Source organism: Leptonychotes weddellii, chromosome 4, assembly GCF_054177405.1.
Source record: "Leptonychotes weddellii isolate Sample4059 chromosome 4, ASM5417740v2, whole genome shotgun sequence".
Lineage (NCBI taxonomy): Eukaryota > Metazoa > Chordata > Mammalia > Carnivora > Phocidae > Leptonychotes > Leptonychotes weddellii.
This window is the reverse complement of record NC_138372.1, coordinates 39,856,224-39,873,107: the sequence shown is the minus strand read 5'-3', so window position 1 is coordinate 39,873,107 and position 16,884 is coordinate 39,856,224. Positions and strand designations below refer to the sequence as shown.

Sequence of the window (16,884 nt, the reverse complement as noted above, 5' to 3'; positions counted from 1 at the left end):
TTTCACCAGTTCCTTTTAAGCCACCAGAGTGGCCCCTTCCTGCCATGTGGCTGTCTTGAGCTGACCTCTGCCGGGTGGCTCCGCTGAGGAACTCGTGGGAGGGGCTGCAGGGTGTGAAGCAGAGCGTTGCCTCTCCTGGGTCAGGAACCTGTAGGTCCCTCAGCTGCACTTCAGAGATGCTCTTGGGGTGGATGAGCAGTGACCTTGGACTTCCACAACATCCTGGGGGATCTGGGGACACAAGAGGATCTAGTGGGAAGGCCCCCGCCCACCCCTCTGGGTTCTTGGAGGCTCAGCAGCTCCATCTGTAAAATGGGCAAGAGACCAGCATCTACTGTAGAGGAGTGCGCAAAAGGGGAGGCTCAAGTTCTGGGCATGACGCTTGGCATGGGGTACTCCCATTAAGCAATGTGTGTCTTCCAACTTGGGGGCTGAAAATCGGTGTTCAGGACTCTCATTGCCTGGGTTTGATGATTGCTTTGAGTAGTGTGTGTTTTTGTCTGTTTTTTTTTTTTTCTTTTTTCTGGCCAAGGCCATTAGCAGTTTGTTAAGCCTGTAGTAATCCTGAGGTTCTGGAAGCTGGGAATGGATGTCAGCAGACAGACCCAGAGCAGAGTATTCTGTAAGTTTAGGACTTCTTCCTGGCTTAGCAGAGCCCCTGGCCAGCAGTCTGGCACACTCTTGTGGCATGCTTTAAAGAGGGGAGGCTCCTAAAGGCTGAAGTCTTACCAAACAAGGCCTCTTGGGTCCAGCGTGGCTCTCCTGATCTCGCCGCATGGGGTGCAAGGGTGTGGCTCTCATGTAGACCCTGACGGGGTGACCCAGAGGGGAGTGAGAAACTAGCCCAGGGATGAGGCCAGTTGATGTACCCCACCTCCGCCGACCTCGGGGGCTCTGGAAACGTCTCCCTTCTTCTTTATTTGACTTCACTGTATCAATAGGGAGACCCTAAAGTGCTTTGCCCATGTCTCCTGTACCCGTCTGGGTAGAGTGCAGTCTTAAATTCCAGGGCCAAACCTCCCTTAGAGCAACCCAGAATGTCTGCCCCAGCCCCTCACTGGGGGCAGAAGGGCCTGGCCTGGTGTGGGACAGCTTTTGGGGTCAGCCAGGGAGCAGGTACTGCAGAGTCTAGAAGTTTTGGACCCGAAGGCTGAGGGCAGGACCACCCCATCTCCTGCCCCCAGGCTTTTCTGGCTGTCCCCTGAGGGCGCGCTCTTGGTCACTCCCAATGGACAGGAGAGGGATGAACTCAGAACTTAGTGCTGGAAAACAGGGTTCCAGCCGCAGCTCAGCGCAGTTGGGCCTCTAGTCCCTCATCTGCAAAATGGGCAGCTGCGTGATCACCTTACAGGGTCCACTGTAGGTCTGGTAGAAACAGCCTGAGGGGCCTGCAGGGTGTTCCACGGACCCCGCTCCCTCCCTAGAACAGGGGCTCGGGGTGGGGGGGCAGGGTGGGGAGAGTCCTGTCCCTGCCACAGCCTGGGCTCTTAGAAAAGGAGGCCAGCCTCTCCGGGCAGCCTTTATAAGCACCACTGTATACACAGTGCCGTGCTGAGACCAGTCCCAAAGGTGGGAAATCATCAGCCTGTTATTCCAAGTGCAGAGTAAGATTTTTAATAGCCAGTGACCACTCCAGAACTTTCTGAAGAAGAGATACACTGTAGTCTTGGGGCTACTTTATAGATTTCAAAGCCCGATGGACTGACATTTGCACTTTCTGAGCCTGTGCTGCGTTTTAGCCTAACTGTCACAGAGGACCCAGCAGACCAGGCATCGCCTTGCCCCTTTCCCTGAGTGTCTCAAGACAGGTTTTACTCTGGTTTGGTGAAACGGCCAGAGCCAAAAAGGAGGTAATACATCCACTTAATTATAGTCTTTTCTTAAAGAACTATGTCGGTATCCGATGGGAATGTTTTGGCTAAGTGTTTCAGAAGTGACTCCCGTTGGAATGAGCCTAGAACTGCAAGGGCTTCTGGCCGGGCTCCCGTGGACAGAGCGCAGGGCCCCCTCAGAGATGCTGTGGCTCATAGACCCCCTGGGTGCCAATGACTAACGTTTCTGGTGTTCAGGCTGGGGATGGAATCCACACAGGCTAGCATCAGATCGCCATCCTAGCTCGCGTGTGTTTGAGAAAGTCCACATGAAGGATAAACCCTGATCTCTAGGGACAGTCCTGTGCCACCTGGAAGAAACTGCATCTCCCTGCTGGTCCAGGACAGCCCAGCTCTTTCTTGGTTCTGAGGCTTCTGAGTAATGGCCCCAGCAAGAAGGATCAGAAACCCGGCCAGAGCGGCTGGCAGCTGGGTGGGGAGAAAGTGGGGCCACTCAAAGCACCTTCCCGGTGGGGGCCCATAAAGGTCCCCAGGCCCCACATGATGAGAGGGGGATGGAGGACAGGACCCTGCTGCCCAGGAAACTGCCTGGACGGTGTGTCCTAAAGGCTGGAATGTTCTTCCCCTGCTTTAAGGTGAAGATAGTGCTGGGCGGGCCGTGGACAGCACCCAGAAAGACTGGGAGCTCGGGGAGTTGGAGCAGGCCCCAGCCGTTCGTTGTTCCTGACGGCAGACCAGAGCCCTCTGCCCAGGGTCCGGGGTGTGAGGGGACGAGGGTGAGGGAAGACAGGGACCACCACCGTGGATGTGGCCAGCCCCACAGTGCGCTGAGGGTCCCTCCCATGCGTCCAGCTGCCCCGTCCATGCAGAGCCGTGCCGATGGCACAGGAAGGGGGCATCGGGCTGCTGGTCACCTCGCAGTCCGGTGCTGTGGGTGGGCGGACATGGAGGGAAGAGAGCCGTTTCTGAGGAGCCTGTGAAACCATGCCTCCAAGCCGTCTATGAGAAGGCTGCTGTTTCTGCTTTGAGAACTTCCCCCCAAAGTTGCCCTTCGGCCCTACTTTCACCCCTGACTCAGCGCGCGCCCTTGGGCAAATCTGTGGCCCCTCCAGTCGGGGAGGCGTACGTGGCCCGGACGGCCTCCCTCTCGGGAAGCGGCCGTGCTGGCTATTTGGGAGGCTCTGGAAGGTGAGATCGAGGTAGGAACTGGCGTCCCAGAACCTCCCCCGGGGCGGGGCGGCACACTGCACGGGGGGGCCTGTTCCTGGAGTGAGCACCTGGCATGTTCTCTCCTGTCGCCCCGTCCCGGGCTCCACCAGCCCCCAGGCCGGCCTTCCGCTGGCCCGCAGTGGGCGGGAGAGGGAGCAGGGCCGCGGCTGTGGCCCCTGCAGGGGCTCTGTCTACACCGTGAGCTTTGTGGAAGGATCGCGGAGCTGCGCGTGGGGCTTCGGAAGGGCCCTTTAAGACCCGAGGTTTTTGATGCTTAAGGCAGCATTAAGGGCTTTGGTGTTCGTTCTGCTGCTAACATCCCGGATCAGAACACACCTCCAAGAGCTGACAGAGCACTTGAAAGCTCTTGTTGCGTTTGAGCCTCACGGGGCTGTGGGGCTGGGGGCTCTCTGTCCCCATGGCGGCTGCGCCAGGGGCTTTCACTCTGCTTCTGCCGCTCAGCGTTTTCATCTTTCAGGAGGGGACCGCGATGGGGCCATTGTCACAGCCGTGTGCCCAAGCCGGGGCTAGCTGTTCTATGCTCCGACCTCCCGTCTGCGGCTCTGACTGCCGGCCCGAGCCACTGTGCATAGAGAGGGCCTGGCTCCTGCACGTCCCGGGGCTGACGCGGGACCCCTCTAGGGCCACCCCGCTCTGCCTCCGCGACTCCAGGCCTTGCTCTCTGCCAGTCGGCCCGGTGCCGTTCCTGTTGCTGTCTATACACTGTCTGTGTGTCCTTTTAGACTCCAAGCCGCTGTCAGGGTGACCAGGCAGAGGACGTGGTCCCACGGCTTTCAGGTTCAGGAGCCGGGCCTTGGCTGAAGAACCCACCCCCAGCGTGATGTTGGCTCTGAGCTGGTCAGCTCGGGGCCTTTCACCAGATGTGTGGTGGGGAGAGTGCAGAGCCAGAGGCTTGTAGACCCGGGTTTAAACCCCAGCTGAGTCACTGGCTTACCGATTCTGGGCAGATGTTTCTCCCCTCAGACCCTCAGTCTCCTCTTCTCTAAAATGGTGTTGTTCTAAGGATGAGCCAGAGACTGTACCCAAAATGTGTTATGTGCTTCCTCTGCCGTCAAATTCCCACCCTTACTTCAGTCAGATTCTACAAAGGCAGAGCTTAAGCTACAACCAACCAGGCTCATTTTACTCTCTGTTCATTTACTTGATCACTCCTTCATTGATTGAGCACCCAGTCTGTGACGGCTGCTGTGTGGGGTGACGCATGCAGATCTTTCAGATACAGTCCCCACCTTCACCAGGTCCTCAGAGCCCAGTGGCAGAGATGTGTGGCCACGGCCATAGCCCAGCGTGGCAGGGGTCAGGGGATTACAAGGCATGATGGGGGTCAACAGTTAACCCCAAGAGGTGTGCAGGGAAGGCTTCACAGGGGAGGTGCTCTTCGAGCTGGGTTTGGAAGATGTGTAGGAGCCCAAGTGGAGAAGGGAAGCAAAGTATTTCTTTGTGAAGAAAATAGCGTTGGAAGTGGGGAGTCAGGGATAGCAGTGACAAGAGGTTCCCGATCCTGGCACTCTTGTGACCCCCCGCACTCTGCTTGTGGGGAGGGGTTGTACTGAGCTGAGGAGGGACTCTTCCCTCAAACAATTGGTGACCCGCCCCCACACACCCCAAGAGTTTTCTTCCTGCTTCTCCAGCACCGTGTATGTCGAGGGCCCCACAGGCTGGCCCCTGAATCAGGCAACCTGATCCAGGGGTTGGGGGACAACCCAGGTGTGGGGCAAGCAGGGGGCAGTGTCTGTACATGCTGGACCGTGGGGACAGCCAGTGGCCAGGCCTCTCAGGGTTCCTTCCCCTCCCACATTCAGACCCAGCCCCCGCCCCCAGCCCCGGAATTTCTGAGGTGGGTAGTGTTCACCAGTCGGCTCTGTTACAAGTCCATTCCCTTTCCCCGCCCGAGACCCGAGATGTGAGGGCTTGCTGAACATTCCCATGCTTTTGAGAGAACCATCCCGAAGCCTCCCTCTGTGCTGGCTTGTCATTGTGGTCCCGTCACGTGGTTCCCACCCCCTCACCTTTTTTAACGAATATGTTATTTTTCTTCCTCATCAGATCCTTTCCACAGACTAATCCTCTTGCTTATATTCTGTTTGTCTTCCCTCCCTCCTCCTCTCCGGTTCCCCTTCTCCTTCTATTAGACTGACCCTTGGTTATCGTTGCAGAATTATGGAAGCGGCATGAGACCACCACCCAACTCCCTCGGCCCCGCCATGCCCGGGATTAACATGTAAGGCACACCTGACCTTGCTGTTGGCTCACAGCCCGCGGCTCGCCCCCCCCTGCCAGCCCCCCGAGACCCTGGCGGACAGAGGCGTCCCGGGCACCTCTCCGGCCCTCTGCCCTCCCAGCAGTGGCGTGGGGCGGGCATGGCAGCCGCACTGTGACGGTGCCGCTCGGTGCTCTTCCGAACAGCCCGGGAGGTGGGTCTCAGCACCCCCCACTTCTGGATGGGGGAACCGAGGCCCAGAGAGGTGAAGTAACTTGCCCGTGCTCACACGGCTCTAACGATAGGGTTGAGATTTGAACCCCTGTACAGCTGACCACCGACAGCTCTAGTCCTCTCGTCCCTAAGCCCCTTGCGGGGGTAGGTCCCCGTGAGAACCTGTGCGTTCCCTTCCTGGGAAAAGGCACACACACAGGAAATCTTAGGTACGTTACACATTTTCCGTATGATTTATAGGAGCTTGTAGATTTCCGCCCACGGAGCTGCCCGTTGCTCCCCGAGAGCCAGATGGTGTGTGAGGCGCTAGGCCTGTGTGAGGGACTTCCTGTTAGTGATGTCAGCAGTCTCGTTTTGGCCCTGCTGGCACCCCCCGTGGGGTTGATAAGACCTTGTTCATGGTCTTCCTCTGTCTCTCTCCCTCTCCCAGGGGCCCGGGAGCCGGCAGACCCTGGCCAAATCCTAACAGTGCTAACTCAGTGAGTACCCAGGTTGGATGGGATGGTGTGCGCGAGGGAGGGGTTTCTAGGATACAGGGTAGTCCTGTCCCCAGGTTGAAGGTGTCATCAGAGGCGGGGATGCAGCAAGACTACCCCCCCGCCCCCCCGCCCCGCCCCCCCCAATGTCTGCAGGGAGGAGCCTTGCTGTAAGTGGAGGCGTGGGAGTACCGTGCTGGGGCCTTCAGGGTTCCGGGCCCAGCCCTGCAGAAACTCTGACGGGTGAGCTGAGGGCTCACTCAGAGAGCACTGTGCACCTAGAAACCTCTGGCGAGCCTCTCTTCCCTGGCAGGGCTGGCTTCCCGCACTCAGAGGACAGAGCTGGGAAAGGGCTCCACTCAGAAGGCCAGAGGGCTGGGGAGAAGCTCCCGCTTTCCTGTCCTCTTGAGCTGGAGACTCTCCCATGTCCACGCCCCTCCCAAGCTCCCTGCCAAGGCTCTCAGGGTCAGTTCAGTGTGGGAACTGGGCTTTGTTCACACCCCCGGCCCTCCCAGGGACACGAACCAGGGAGCCCACCACCTTTCCCAGCAAGAGGGGGAGTGTCCCCAAGTGGATTGGGGAGCCCAAGGGCACTCTGAGTATCAGAGGAAGTGACTCTGACGCATGGCTCCCCCACCTCTTGTTTTTAGATTCCATACTCCTCCTCATCACCTGGTACCTACGTGGTAAGTGGGTGTGGGTGTGGGACATTGCGTGTCCAGCCCCATGTGACTGAATGCGCAAGAGAACTTTTTCCAGGGTCCCTGTCTCTTTCCCCTTCAAAACACGTTCTGAGCACACGTTCCAAACTGTGCTAGAACCTGCTGTCACTATACAGGTATCTGTACCTTCTGGTGGCCCAGAAGTCCCCCAAAAAGACCTAGAGTTAGGTCCCCATCTTGGGGGCTGACCAGTGGCCCAGCTGGTTTCCATCACAGGCCTCTGGTTCCACCCAGTGCCATGGCTGCCTCTGGGTTTGAAGAAAGGATGGGGGCAGACGTCGGGGGTGGGGAGGGAGTCCAAGTCCAGCTCCCCCAAGGCTTAAACACTCAGACTCTGCTTGAGCTTTAGCAAGAGCCGAATACCGGGCTGGGCCCTGCGTGAGTCCTCACCTTTGATGTCTCTGGAGCTCGGTGGCTTCTTCCCACCCGTATCATTGTCATGGGTTTTTGATGGCCATTTTTATCTCATTTCCAGGGACCTCCTGGTGGTGGTGGCCCCCCAGGAACACCCATCATGCCTAGTCCTGCAGGTAAGAAGGCTTGGGGAAAGGGTGTCATTGAGGGATGAAGGGGCCCCAGAGGGGCCCAAGTGGAGGGCCAAAGCTTACCAACTAGTCCTCCTGAGCAGCACTGCCTCCACCAGGTATCTTGGCGTCAGGGAGTTAGGAGGCAGGAGGCCCCTCGTGCCAGTAACCTGTCCTGTGGCCTCAGCCAGGTCACTCCTCCTCTCTGGTTAAAGGATGGGGCAGAGTGGGGGAGATCCAGAAACGAGGGGTCTCACTGTCCTCGGCTCGCACCTGTCCTGGCTGTGCATTTCTCTAGGTCACTAAAAAGGGGCTTTGGAATTCTGGCATCCTGGGACCAGGACCATATAACATGATGCCTCTTGAGTTCCTAGAACTCTTGGCTTCTGGTCCTCTCTATAGGCGATCGCTTCTCCCTCTTTCTTAGATCAGAAGAGGGCATGTGTGCACACATGTGGGCATGCACACACATGCATACACACACTGCATCACGTTTGTGTTTTTCTCCCAGCTGAGAATAACACACTGCCATCTAGAAGGAATTCTACCAGTCTTTACCTACCCAGAGAATAAGAAGTGAGAGGTAGCTGGATTTCTCCCTGAGAAATAGGGTGCCTGCTCCTGATATAAACATGTTAGCTGGTTTTCTAAGGAGACTTTTCTAGTTAATTGGGGGAGACGGAGGGGTCCCTCTGTCCCCAGACTCCCCGACCCCCAGGAGTAGTGGGGGAGCGGGTGGCTGTGATGTTCTGGCCCCCACTCCCGCTCCCTCTTTCTGCTGCTGCATTTTGATGAGCTGCATGACCTACATTCAGACTGGGTCACATTAAACCACTCCATATGTTAATGTGTCTCCAGCCCCATCCTTGCCTCCCCTCCTGCCCCATCAGCTTGGCAAGGTGGCCCCTGGGTAATTTGTGGCGTTTCCCTTTCCCCGATTTGATTAAAGCTGCTGGGTGGGATTGGGGGGTTGGGGAACGCAGGTGGCTGTCCCCGCACGGTCCCTGGCAGTGTCTGGGGACCAGATTGGGTTTGGGGTGGGGAGATGAGAATTCGGACCTGCCACCCCACCCCCCTCTGCCACGTTCACGCTGCTGTCCAGACGTCCTGGAATTCTTCGTTTCAGGGTTGAGTGGTTTTCACAGTTGAATTTTCTGTGATTAAAAACTTGGTGAATCTTCATTAAATACAAATTAGCCAGAAAATGGTGGTACTTAGAGGAGATTTTAGGTGATAAAATACAAAAGAATGAGTTCAAGTGCTATGAGTTTGTTTTAATTAAGAAATGAATTAATCACCCCGACTTGTGGGTTTCCACTGTTCTACAGATTCAACAAATTCCAGTGACAACATCTACACAATGATTAATCCGGTGCCGCCTGGAGGCAGCCGGTCCAACGTAAGTCCGCTTTCTAATAATTTACGTATCAGATACCATAACAAATCATAATTAACTTCATCAGCTGAGGGGAAAGCAAGTTTAATTGATTTCAGCCATTTGTTACCAAAGATGAATAAAATAAACCGTCAGAAAAGTGATTAACTCTTGGGGAACTCAGTTCCCATTTCGTCGCTGGGAGAGAAGGGGGATAGCGTGGTGCCCTCTCCCCTCTGGTCAGAGCGGGGCACCCGGCCTTACTGTGGGGATCCCTGCTGCTCGGAGTGGTGTGTTGGTGAGGGAAAGCACTAGGCTGCGGGTGGACCCGGGCCCCACCCTGCCCTGCTGACGGGCTGTGCCGCCCTGGGCCAGTCTGTCACCCTCTCGGGTCTGGAGCTGTGGGTTCCTGGAGCCCATCTGGACACCTGCCTGCCCTGTGCCTCCAGCCCCTTTGGGAGCCCCGTGACTCCTGCACCCTGGGGCTTCTTGGCGTCTCCTCCCTGCCTGGCTGGGAAGCCACCCTCTCCCCCCCCCCGCCCCCGGGCTTCTCCAGGTCCCAACCCTCAGTGATGTCACAGCTCAAATTCCACTTTGATTGCTGCTCACCTGCCACCTCTGTGTCCCCTGCCCTGTGCCGGATGGCCCTTTGACTCTGCAGCTGTGGCCCGTCTCCGTCTCCCAGCTGGGAGCTCCCTGAGGAGAGGGCTGGTCTGACTCACCCCTGCAGACAGCTCTTCTGCACCAGGCGGGGGAGGTGACTCACGCTGGCCTTGCCTCGGGGAGCGTGTCTGGAAAGGAGGCTGCTGGGGGACCAAACGAACAGTCTGGACTGCAGAGCCAGAGGGTGGGCATAGGGCCCCAAAGTTATTCTGGCCTTTTGGGGGTGCTTTGTTCGGTTTTGTGGGTTTGGGTCCTGATGTGACACCTGAATCACCACTGGGCTGAACACCGATCAGGGGCTGCCCCATGCTGGACACTGCACGTGTTCAGTCTTCTGGATGCCTGCTGGATGCAGGGGGACCCAACCCGAGGATCACGTGACTGAGCAGCATGGGAACCGCACTCCCTCAACCTTGCTCCACCATCCCTGTCCGTCTCCTGGGCAGCCAGCACCCCATCACCCCTGCTTCTCATTAGGGTGACCAAGCATCAGGTTTTAGCACTAAAAGCTCTGTGTCCCAGGACAGCGAGTGTCCAAGGTTTTGGCAGTGGATGCAGAAGGTTGGGTGGGAGGGAGCAGGGCTCTTGGAGCAGCCCCAAAGCCAGGGACTGAGCTCGCTGGGCTCCGCGTCAGCTGGAAATGGCACAGAGGACCCTTCTGCCGCGGCCGCCCCTCCCCTGACCACGGACGCCAGCGCTCGTGGCGGGTGGCTCCCAGTGGACGGTCCATGCCGCGGCCCTCCGGGGGCAGCTCAAGTGCACGGCGGCCTGGATGGGGTCCGCCTTGGCTCTGCCCGCGGACTCACTGCTGTGCTCTGTCAGGATCGCGCCGGCCTCATTTTCCACGTTGTGAGTACGGGCACCAGTGGGGCCCCGACCTCAGCAGACCAGCGGCTGCCGGGGTCGGGGAGGACGCACGGCGCTGAGGGAGGGGAATGACAGCCACGGAGGTCCCGCACGGTGGGCAGAAGGGGGCACGGAGGCCCTGGGCTGCGGGTGCGGGCCGGACAGCACAGCTTCTCACGCGGCCCGAGAGGTGCCCTGGCTCAGCCAGGGAAGGCGGCCAGCGGATTAGTTAGGGCACAGCACTCGGACCCAACCTCCACCGCCACCATGCCCTTCCCGCTGTGGCTCCATGAACTGAGGAGGCTCCATTCCCGGCTTCAGAGGCTGCACCTGTGTGCCAACAGAAGGGGGCGTTCTGATTTCCAGCTGATTCTGTCAGCTCTTGCCAGCAATCTGGAGCTTCCCACAGTCTGTCAAGTGGTGCCTTGCGTCATGGTGACAAAAACACGTCCCCCAGCTCTTCGGTACTTTGACTCAAAAGCTGGAGGGAGCTTCACATCAGTGTGTTGACTTCTGTGACGATTTTATTTTATTTCTTTAATTTTTTTTTTAAGATTTTATTTATTTATTTGACAGAGAGAGACGCAGCGAGAGACGGAACACAGGCAGGGGGAGTGGGAGAGGGAGAAGCAGGCTTCCCGCCGAGTAGGGAGCCCGATGCGGGGCTCGATCCCAGGACTCTGGGATCATGACCTGAGCCGAAGGCAGACGCTTAACCAATGGAGCCACCTGGGCGCCCATTCTGTGATGATTTTAATGAAACCGCAGAAAACAAATGAAAGATGGCTCTTCTCTTGTCCAAATACAAGCTCAACTTGGCCCCTCTATCTGCATATTTGGCACATTTCATTTGGTGTATAAACTTCTTACCTGCTAACTGTCCCACACACCTTGTCCCCAGCTCTGCTGCTAAAGGGTATGGCTTGCTCACCTGTGATGCCAGGCTTTCATAATGAAAGGTTTGGGTCACCTGTCAGTCTCCTCAAAATGTGCAGATACACTTAACGGGACTTTGGACTTGGTCGACACGTGCCCGCACGGTTGCTGGCATAGAAAAGGTGTTAATGGGTCAGCCTGCCGTGACGTCCTTCTCTAATGGGAACCACACTGAGATGAGAATGTAGAGAGGAATTCCAGGAAGATGGAAATGTTTACGCTGTGGATTTAGAACCGTTCAGTGATCTTTCAGGAGGCCACCAGGAGCCTAGAAGAGGATGAACAGACCACTCCTGAGTCATTCCAGGGGCGGGGGGAGTTGGGGGATTGCATCAAAACCTCATCGGCCGAAGTGTAGGGACTTGGGTTTTGGAAATGAGATTGCCCGAGAACTCAAAACCTGTCACCAGTAAAGAGCAGCCACGTTAAATAGAACTTTCTCAGCTTCTTGATTAAAACTGTAACTTACGGGGCATCTGGGCGGCTCAGCCAATTAAGCATCTGCCTTCGGCTCAGGTCATGATCCCAGCGTCCTGGGATCGAGCCCCGCATCGGGCTCCTATTCAGCGGGGAGTCTGCTTCTCCCTCTCCCACTCCCCGCTGCTGGTGTGCTGTCTCTCTCTCTGAAATAAATCTTTTTTTTAAAAAAACTATAACTTATTTGGAGTCCAGCTTGGATCTCACAAGTTCATCTCACCTCTGTGCTTTCAGCCACTTCCCCGAGAGAGAGCTTTAAGTGAGAACGACCTCCACGGTGCTTTGGAACGCTTAGAGGTGACGGACATCTGAGACAGGACAGGCCTGCTGATGGATTTAGGGATGCAGAGGACCTGACTGACAAGCTCTGGCCTCCCTAAACTAGCCTGTAGATAGAGTATGATGGACCTCTTAGGAGAGTTGGAAGGGAGTTGCTGCAGGTCTAAAAACCCGTGCGAGTCAGTGACATCCCACGTACTCCATGCACAGACGTGTTTGTAGAGAGGCTTTTTCCGTGTCACCGTGTTGGGCTGACAGCAGGGCCTGGTAAGAGCAGAGTGGCAGGTCACAGTGAATTTTGCATTTGCCTCTGTATTCAGTTTACCATTACCTAAAGAAATTAAAAAGCATGGCTTAGAGGCTGCAGGCAATCCAGAGAAGTTCTGGGGGAAAAGCAGGCACCTTCTGCCCTGTTGCACCCGCAAAAGCAAGATGGGTCACCCTGGCAGCTCCACCGCAGCCCCTGGAGAAAACTCAGCCCGGGTTCGCACTCCAGCCATGTCTTCGTGACCTGGCCCGGGCCCATCCAGAAATGTGGCCACCCGTGTTCCCATCCGGATGCTTGTGATTTTTTTAAAAGATTATTTTTTGGGGCACCTGGGTGGCTCAGTCGGTTAAGTGTCTGCCTTCAGGTTGGGTCATGGTCCCGGGGTCCTGGGATCAAGCCCCGTGTCGGGCTTCCTGCTCAACTGTCTGCTTCTTTCTCTCTGACCCTCCCCCCTGCTTGTGCTCTTGCCTGCACTCTCTCTCAAATGAATATTAATTCGAGAGGAGCCCACTTGTGTGGGAGTGAGAGAGGAGGGGGGAGGAGGAGGGGCAAAGGGAGAGAGAGCGAGAATCTCCAGCAGACTCCCCACTCCATTGAGCTCGGAGCCTGACTCGGGGCTCGATCCCACAACCCTGAGGTCATGACCTGAGGCGAAATCAAGAGTCGGACACTTAACCGACTGAGCCACCCAGGCGCCCCAAGAAATGTGATTTTTTTTTTTTTTTTTTTTTTGAGAGAGAGAGAATGAGAGACAGCATGAGAGGGAAGAGGGCAGAGGGAGAAGCAGACCCCCTGCTGAGCAGGGAGCCCGATGCGGGACTCGATCCCGGGACTCCAGGATCATGACCTGAGCCGAAGGCAGTCGCTTAACCAACTGAGCCACCCAGGCGCCCAAGAAATGTGATTTTTAAAAATCAAACATAAGTAGTATCTGTTTAATCAGTCCATCACGTTTAGCTTTTTTTAAAAAAACTTATATTTGTTTAAGACTACATAGTAATATAGCCTACAAAATATAAATACCTAATAAAGAGCTCAAATAAATTACTGTATTAGAGGACAGAAACATTATAAAAATGTTATGTTTTTCTCACACAGACTGTTCATTTAACTAGTCCTCTGTTCACTGGTCCCGTTAACTAGCCTTACTCTGGCTTTTTTGAGATAATAGCATGTGTGTAACAAGGTCACTAACACAGAATAAAGGAGCGGTGCAGGGACAGCAGGTGTGTGAGGTCGGAGTGCGGTGCACAAGGACACCCAGACTCCGGCGCGCACAGTCCATCTGCCCGGCGGCGCTGAAGGAGGGCAACAGGGTGCATCTCCGGGGCATGGCCAGAAGCAAAGCCTTCTCCCCGGTGACCCTGGAAGCACAGGCGACAAAAGCAAAAAGCAGGTAAATGGGACTTGATCAAGACTGAAAACTTCTGCGCTTCAAAGGGACGCCTTCCAGAAGGTAAAAACACAGTCCACAGAGTGCAGAGAACGTATGCAAATCACATACCTGATACGGGACTCGAATCCAAAATATGCAAAGAACTCTTAAAACTCAGTCATGAAAAAACAGCCTAGTTTACAAAATGGGCCAGGGGTCGGGACAGGCATTTCTCCAGAGACGCACTGGTAGCCAACAAGCACACAGAAGGACGCCCCGCCTCGTTGTCACCGGGGAAATACAAAGCCGCAGTGAGCTCAGCTCTGCACGTTCCCGAGGTGGGAACCAAGAAGGACGCAGCTGCCGTGGAGAACCGTCTGGCAGGTCCTCGGAAGGCTATGCAGGGTCCCCGCGTGCCTTGGCGCTCCCACTCTGGGGTCGGTCTCTCTGCACGAGAAACAAAGCGCGTGTCCACCTCGTGATGGCTGGAAAGTGGGAACAACCTCGTGTCCCCCGGCTGAAGGGATAGAGGACGTGCAGTCTGCGTACGCCGGAGCGGGTTTGGCCAGAGAAGGCATGAAGTCCTCTTCGGTGCCCCAGCGCTGGGGAGCCTTGCAGACAGGCTGAGTGAAGGGAGCCAGCCACGAAAGCTCATAGAGGATTCCGTTTATACAAAATGCCCAGAACAGGCAAATCCCCAGAGGCAGGAAACAAGTTAATGGTCGTCTGGGGCTGGGGGTGTGAGGGGGAATGGGGAGGGACTGCTAAGGAGTACAGGGCTTCTTCGTGGGGGTGATGACAAGGTTCTAAAATGGATGGTGGTGGTGGTTGCACAACTCTAAATGCACGAGAAACCACGGAATTGTACACTTGAAATGGGCCAATTGTATGGTATGTGAATTATATCTCAGTAAAGCTGTTAAAAACAGTACGCAAGAGGGGCGCCCGGGTGGCTCAGTCGGTTAAGTATCTGACTCTTAATCTCGGCTCCGGTCTTGATCTCAGGGTCATGAATTCAAGCCCCGTGGTGGGCTCTATGCTGGGCATGGAGCCTATTTAAAATAACAATAATAGGGGCGCCTGGGTGGCTCAGTTGGTTAAGCGACTGCCTTCGGCTCAGGTCATGGTCCTGGAGTCCCGGGATCGAGTCCCACGTCGGGCTCCCTGCTCGGCGAGGAGCCTGCTTCTCCCTCTGACCCTCCTCCCTCTCATGCTCTCTGTCTCTCATTCTCTCTGTCTCAAGTGAATAAATAAAATCTTTTAAAAAAAAAAATAAATAAATAAATAAAATAAAATAACAATAATAATAATACACAAAAAACCACCATGATACATAATTTCAAATCTTTTAAAATATGTTAGAGTCATATGTTCATGACCTTATCACGCTTGGGGACTGTTTTGTCTGATGGGGTTGTGTCCTCAGTTGACTCCCTAAAACGTCAGTCACCCTCGTCCTCTCATTTGGATTAAGAAGTGTGAAATTTGTTGCCAGATGTCAAAAATGTGCCCCGGTGCCTGTGCGTGGCCCTGGGAAGCCTCTGGGGCGGCAGGAGGCGAGGAGGCTGTGGCTGGGGTGTCCGTGTTTGGGCAGATGGGCGAGAGGGAGCGCCTGCAGCCTGGGCACCCTGGTCTCTTCTCCTGCACTCCCCGCTGCCACCTGCCTCTTCCTGTGCTCGTGCGGGACCCCTACTTAGAATGGCTTCCACGACCTGTCTCTGCCTGCCCAAGTCTACCCCTCAGTTATTTTGGTCCTCTGCCTCCTCCTCTGTGCAGCCTGTTTGGATTTCTCTGCCCTCTCCCCAGTGCCTCTTCCTGAAGCCTCGGCCCTGCCTTGTCTGCAGCTCCCTTTGGAACGCCGCACGTCTGTCCCGTGGGGTAGTTGGGTGTCCGTAGCTGTGGGCTCCTCTTCTGGGCTGAGGCCCAGCCATGACTCGGCTCTCTGTCCCTAGCCCTCAGCACGGACCAGATGCCACGCAGTCCACCCCTGTCCACCCTGACGTCCGGTCTGCATCACAGGGCCTTAGCTCTCTGGATGGGGCTCAGCCCTCCCTTCGTGACCATGTGACGTTTCGCTGCTGCTTTTCTGAGATGGTCTGATAGTTCCCCACAGGCCTGAGGCTGGTGGGGCTGGAGCAGATTTGCCTCTGGCCTCTTACCAGCCTGCACCACCACTTCGGCATGGGGATGTCCTCAGTGGCCTCCCTCCACGCTGTCCCCTGCCCAGCTTCTCCCCTCCCCCCCCCAGGCACCCAGTAGACCCCATCTCCTCACCTCCCCCTTGGAACTCCTTCATCTCTGAGGCAGCACTCAGAGGCCGTGCCCCGGTCCCAGCTCCTCCCAGCTCCTCCCAGCTCCGGGGGACGGGGGTGCCTCCGGCAGAGCATTTCCCACTCTCTCCGTGCTTCAGTTTCCTTATCTGTAAAATGGGGAGGAGAAGCATTAATACTTTGGGCCCCTGGCCGGGCACAGGCAGTCATCCATTTGTGTGTGTGTGTCTGTGCGAGGTTCTGACTGGGGAGCCACACAGTCCACCCTAGGGACAGAGAGAGCCCAAGTCCATGCCACTTGGTTAGAGAGCTGTCCCGGTGCGACACTGTGTGGCCCCGGCCCAGTGTCTTTCCTTCTCTGGGTTTGTGTCCTCATTTGGTGCGTAGGGCGGAGCTCCTCTGCCCTGCACAACTCTGGGGGCCCAGGAGAGGGGCCAGCTCCAGCCGAGGGGCGTGCCAGAACGGAAGCCCCCTGAGGGCACAGCTCTTTTGCAGCTGGGTGTGGGAGCCCAGGAGAGAGCTGCAAAGGGCCTGGGGCCCACTCAGCCACCACGCCCTGTGCTTCTCCCCCAGTTCCCGATGGGTCCAGGCTCAGACGGCCCGATGGGAGGCATGGGCGGCATGGAGCCGCACCACATGAACGGATCGTTAGGTAAGCGGGCGCCGGCCCCGTGGTCACACTGCACCAGACCCTGCCCCAGCGGCCGTCTTCGGCTCAGCCAGGCCTGGTCCGCCCTCCCCGCTCCCACTGACCTTGGCTGGGCCCTGAGGAAGATCCCCAGAGATCCAGCCAGGACGGGAGACTCTGCACAGAAGTAGTGTGGGATTTGGGTGGGTTTGGAGGCCTCTCCACGGAAGAGCAAACAGGAAACTGAATCTGAGCCTTCTTTCCTTCCAGGGTCAGGTGACATAGATGGACTTCCAAAAGTGAGTGTGTATTCGGTTTCCTCCCCGACAGCATCCACCCTGCCCCAGCCCCGAGGCCCCAGAAAACTTGTCTCCCCGTCGGGTGGGACGGTTGCTGGGGCGCTGGGGCTCACCTCCTCTCTGCTCCCTCCAGAATTCTCCGAACAACATAAGTGGCATTAGCAACCCTCCAGGCACCCCTCGGGACGACGGTGAGCTAGGAGGGAACTTCCTGCACTCCTTCCAGAACGACAATGTAAGTGCTGCGTGT

At 56.5% G+C, this 16,884-nt stretch overlaps 1 protein-coding gene across 10 annotated transcripts in view; it reads left to right on the top strand.

The window, feature by feature from the left end:
• SSBP3 (single stranded DNA binding protein 3) overlaps positions 1 to 16,884 on the top strand; it is a 163,289-nt gene that overhangs the window by 143,892 nt on the left and 2,513 nt on the right. For 8 of the 10 annotated variants that reach the window (XM_081818471.1, XM_081818470.1, XM_081818467.1 and 5 more), the window contains 8 exons: positions 5,219 to 5,283; positions 5,927 to 5,975; positions 6,623 to 6,658; positions 7,170 to 7,224; positions 8,547 to 8,617; positions 16,281 to 16,359; positions 16,606 to 16,634; positions 16,768 to 16,869. In XM_081818471.1, the coding sequence (XP_081674597.1) occupies positions 5,219 to 5,283; positions 5,927 to 5,975; positions 6,623 to 6,658; positions 7,170 to 7,224; positions 8,547 to 8,617; positions 16,281 to 16,359; positions 16,606 to 16,634; positions 16,768 to 16,869 (486 nt within the window). The remainder of the gene's footprint in view (positions 1 to 5,218; positions 5,284 to 5,926; positions 5,976 to 6,622; positions 6,659 to 7,169; positions 7,225 to 8,546; positions 8,618 to 16,280; positions 16,360 to 16,605; positions 16,635 to 16,767; positions 16,870 to 16,884) is intronic. The other 2 variants (XM_081818466.1, XM_081818468.1) reach the window with 1 other exon arrangement.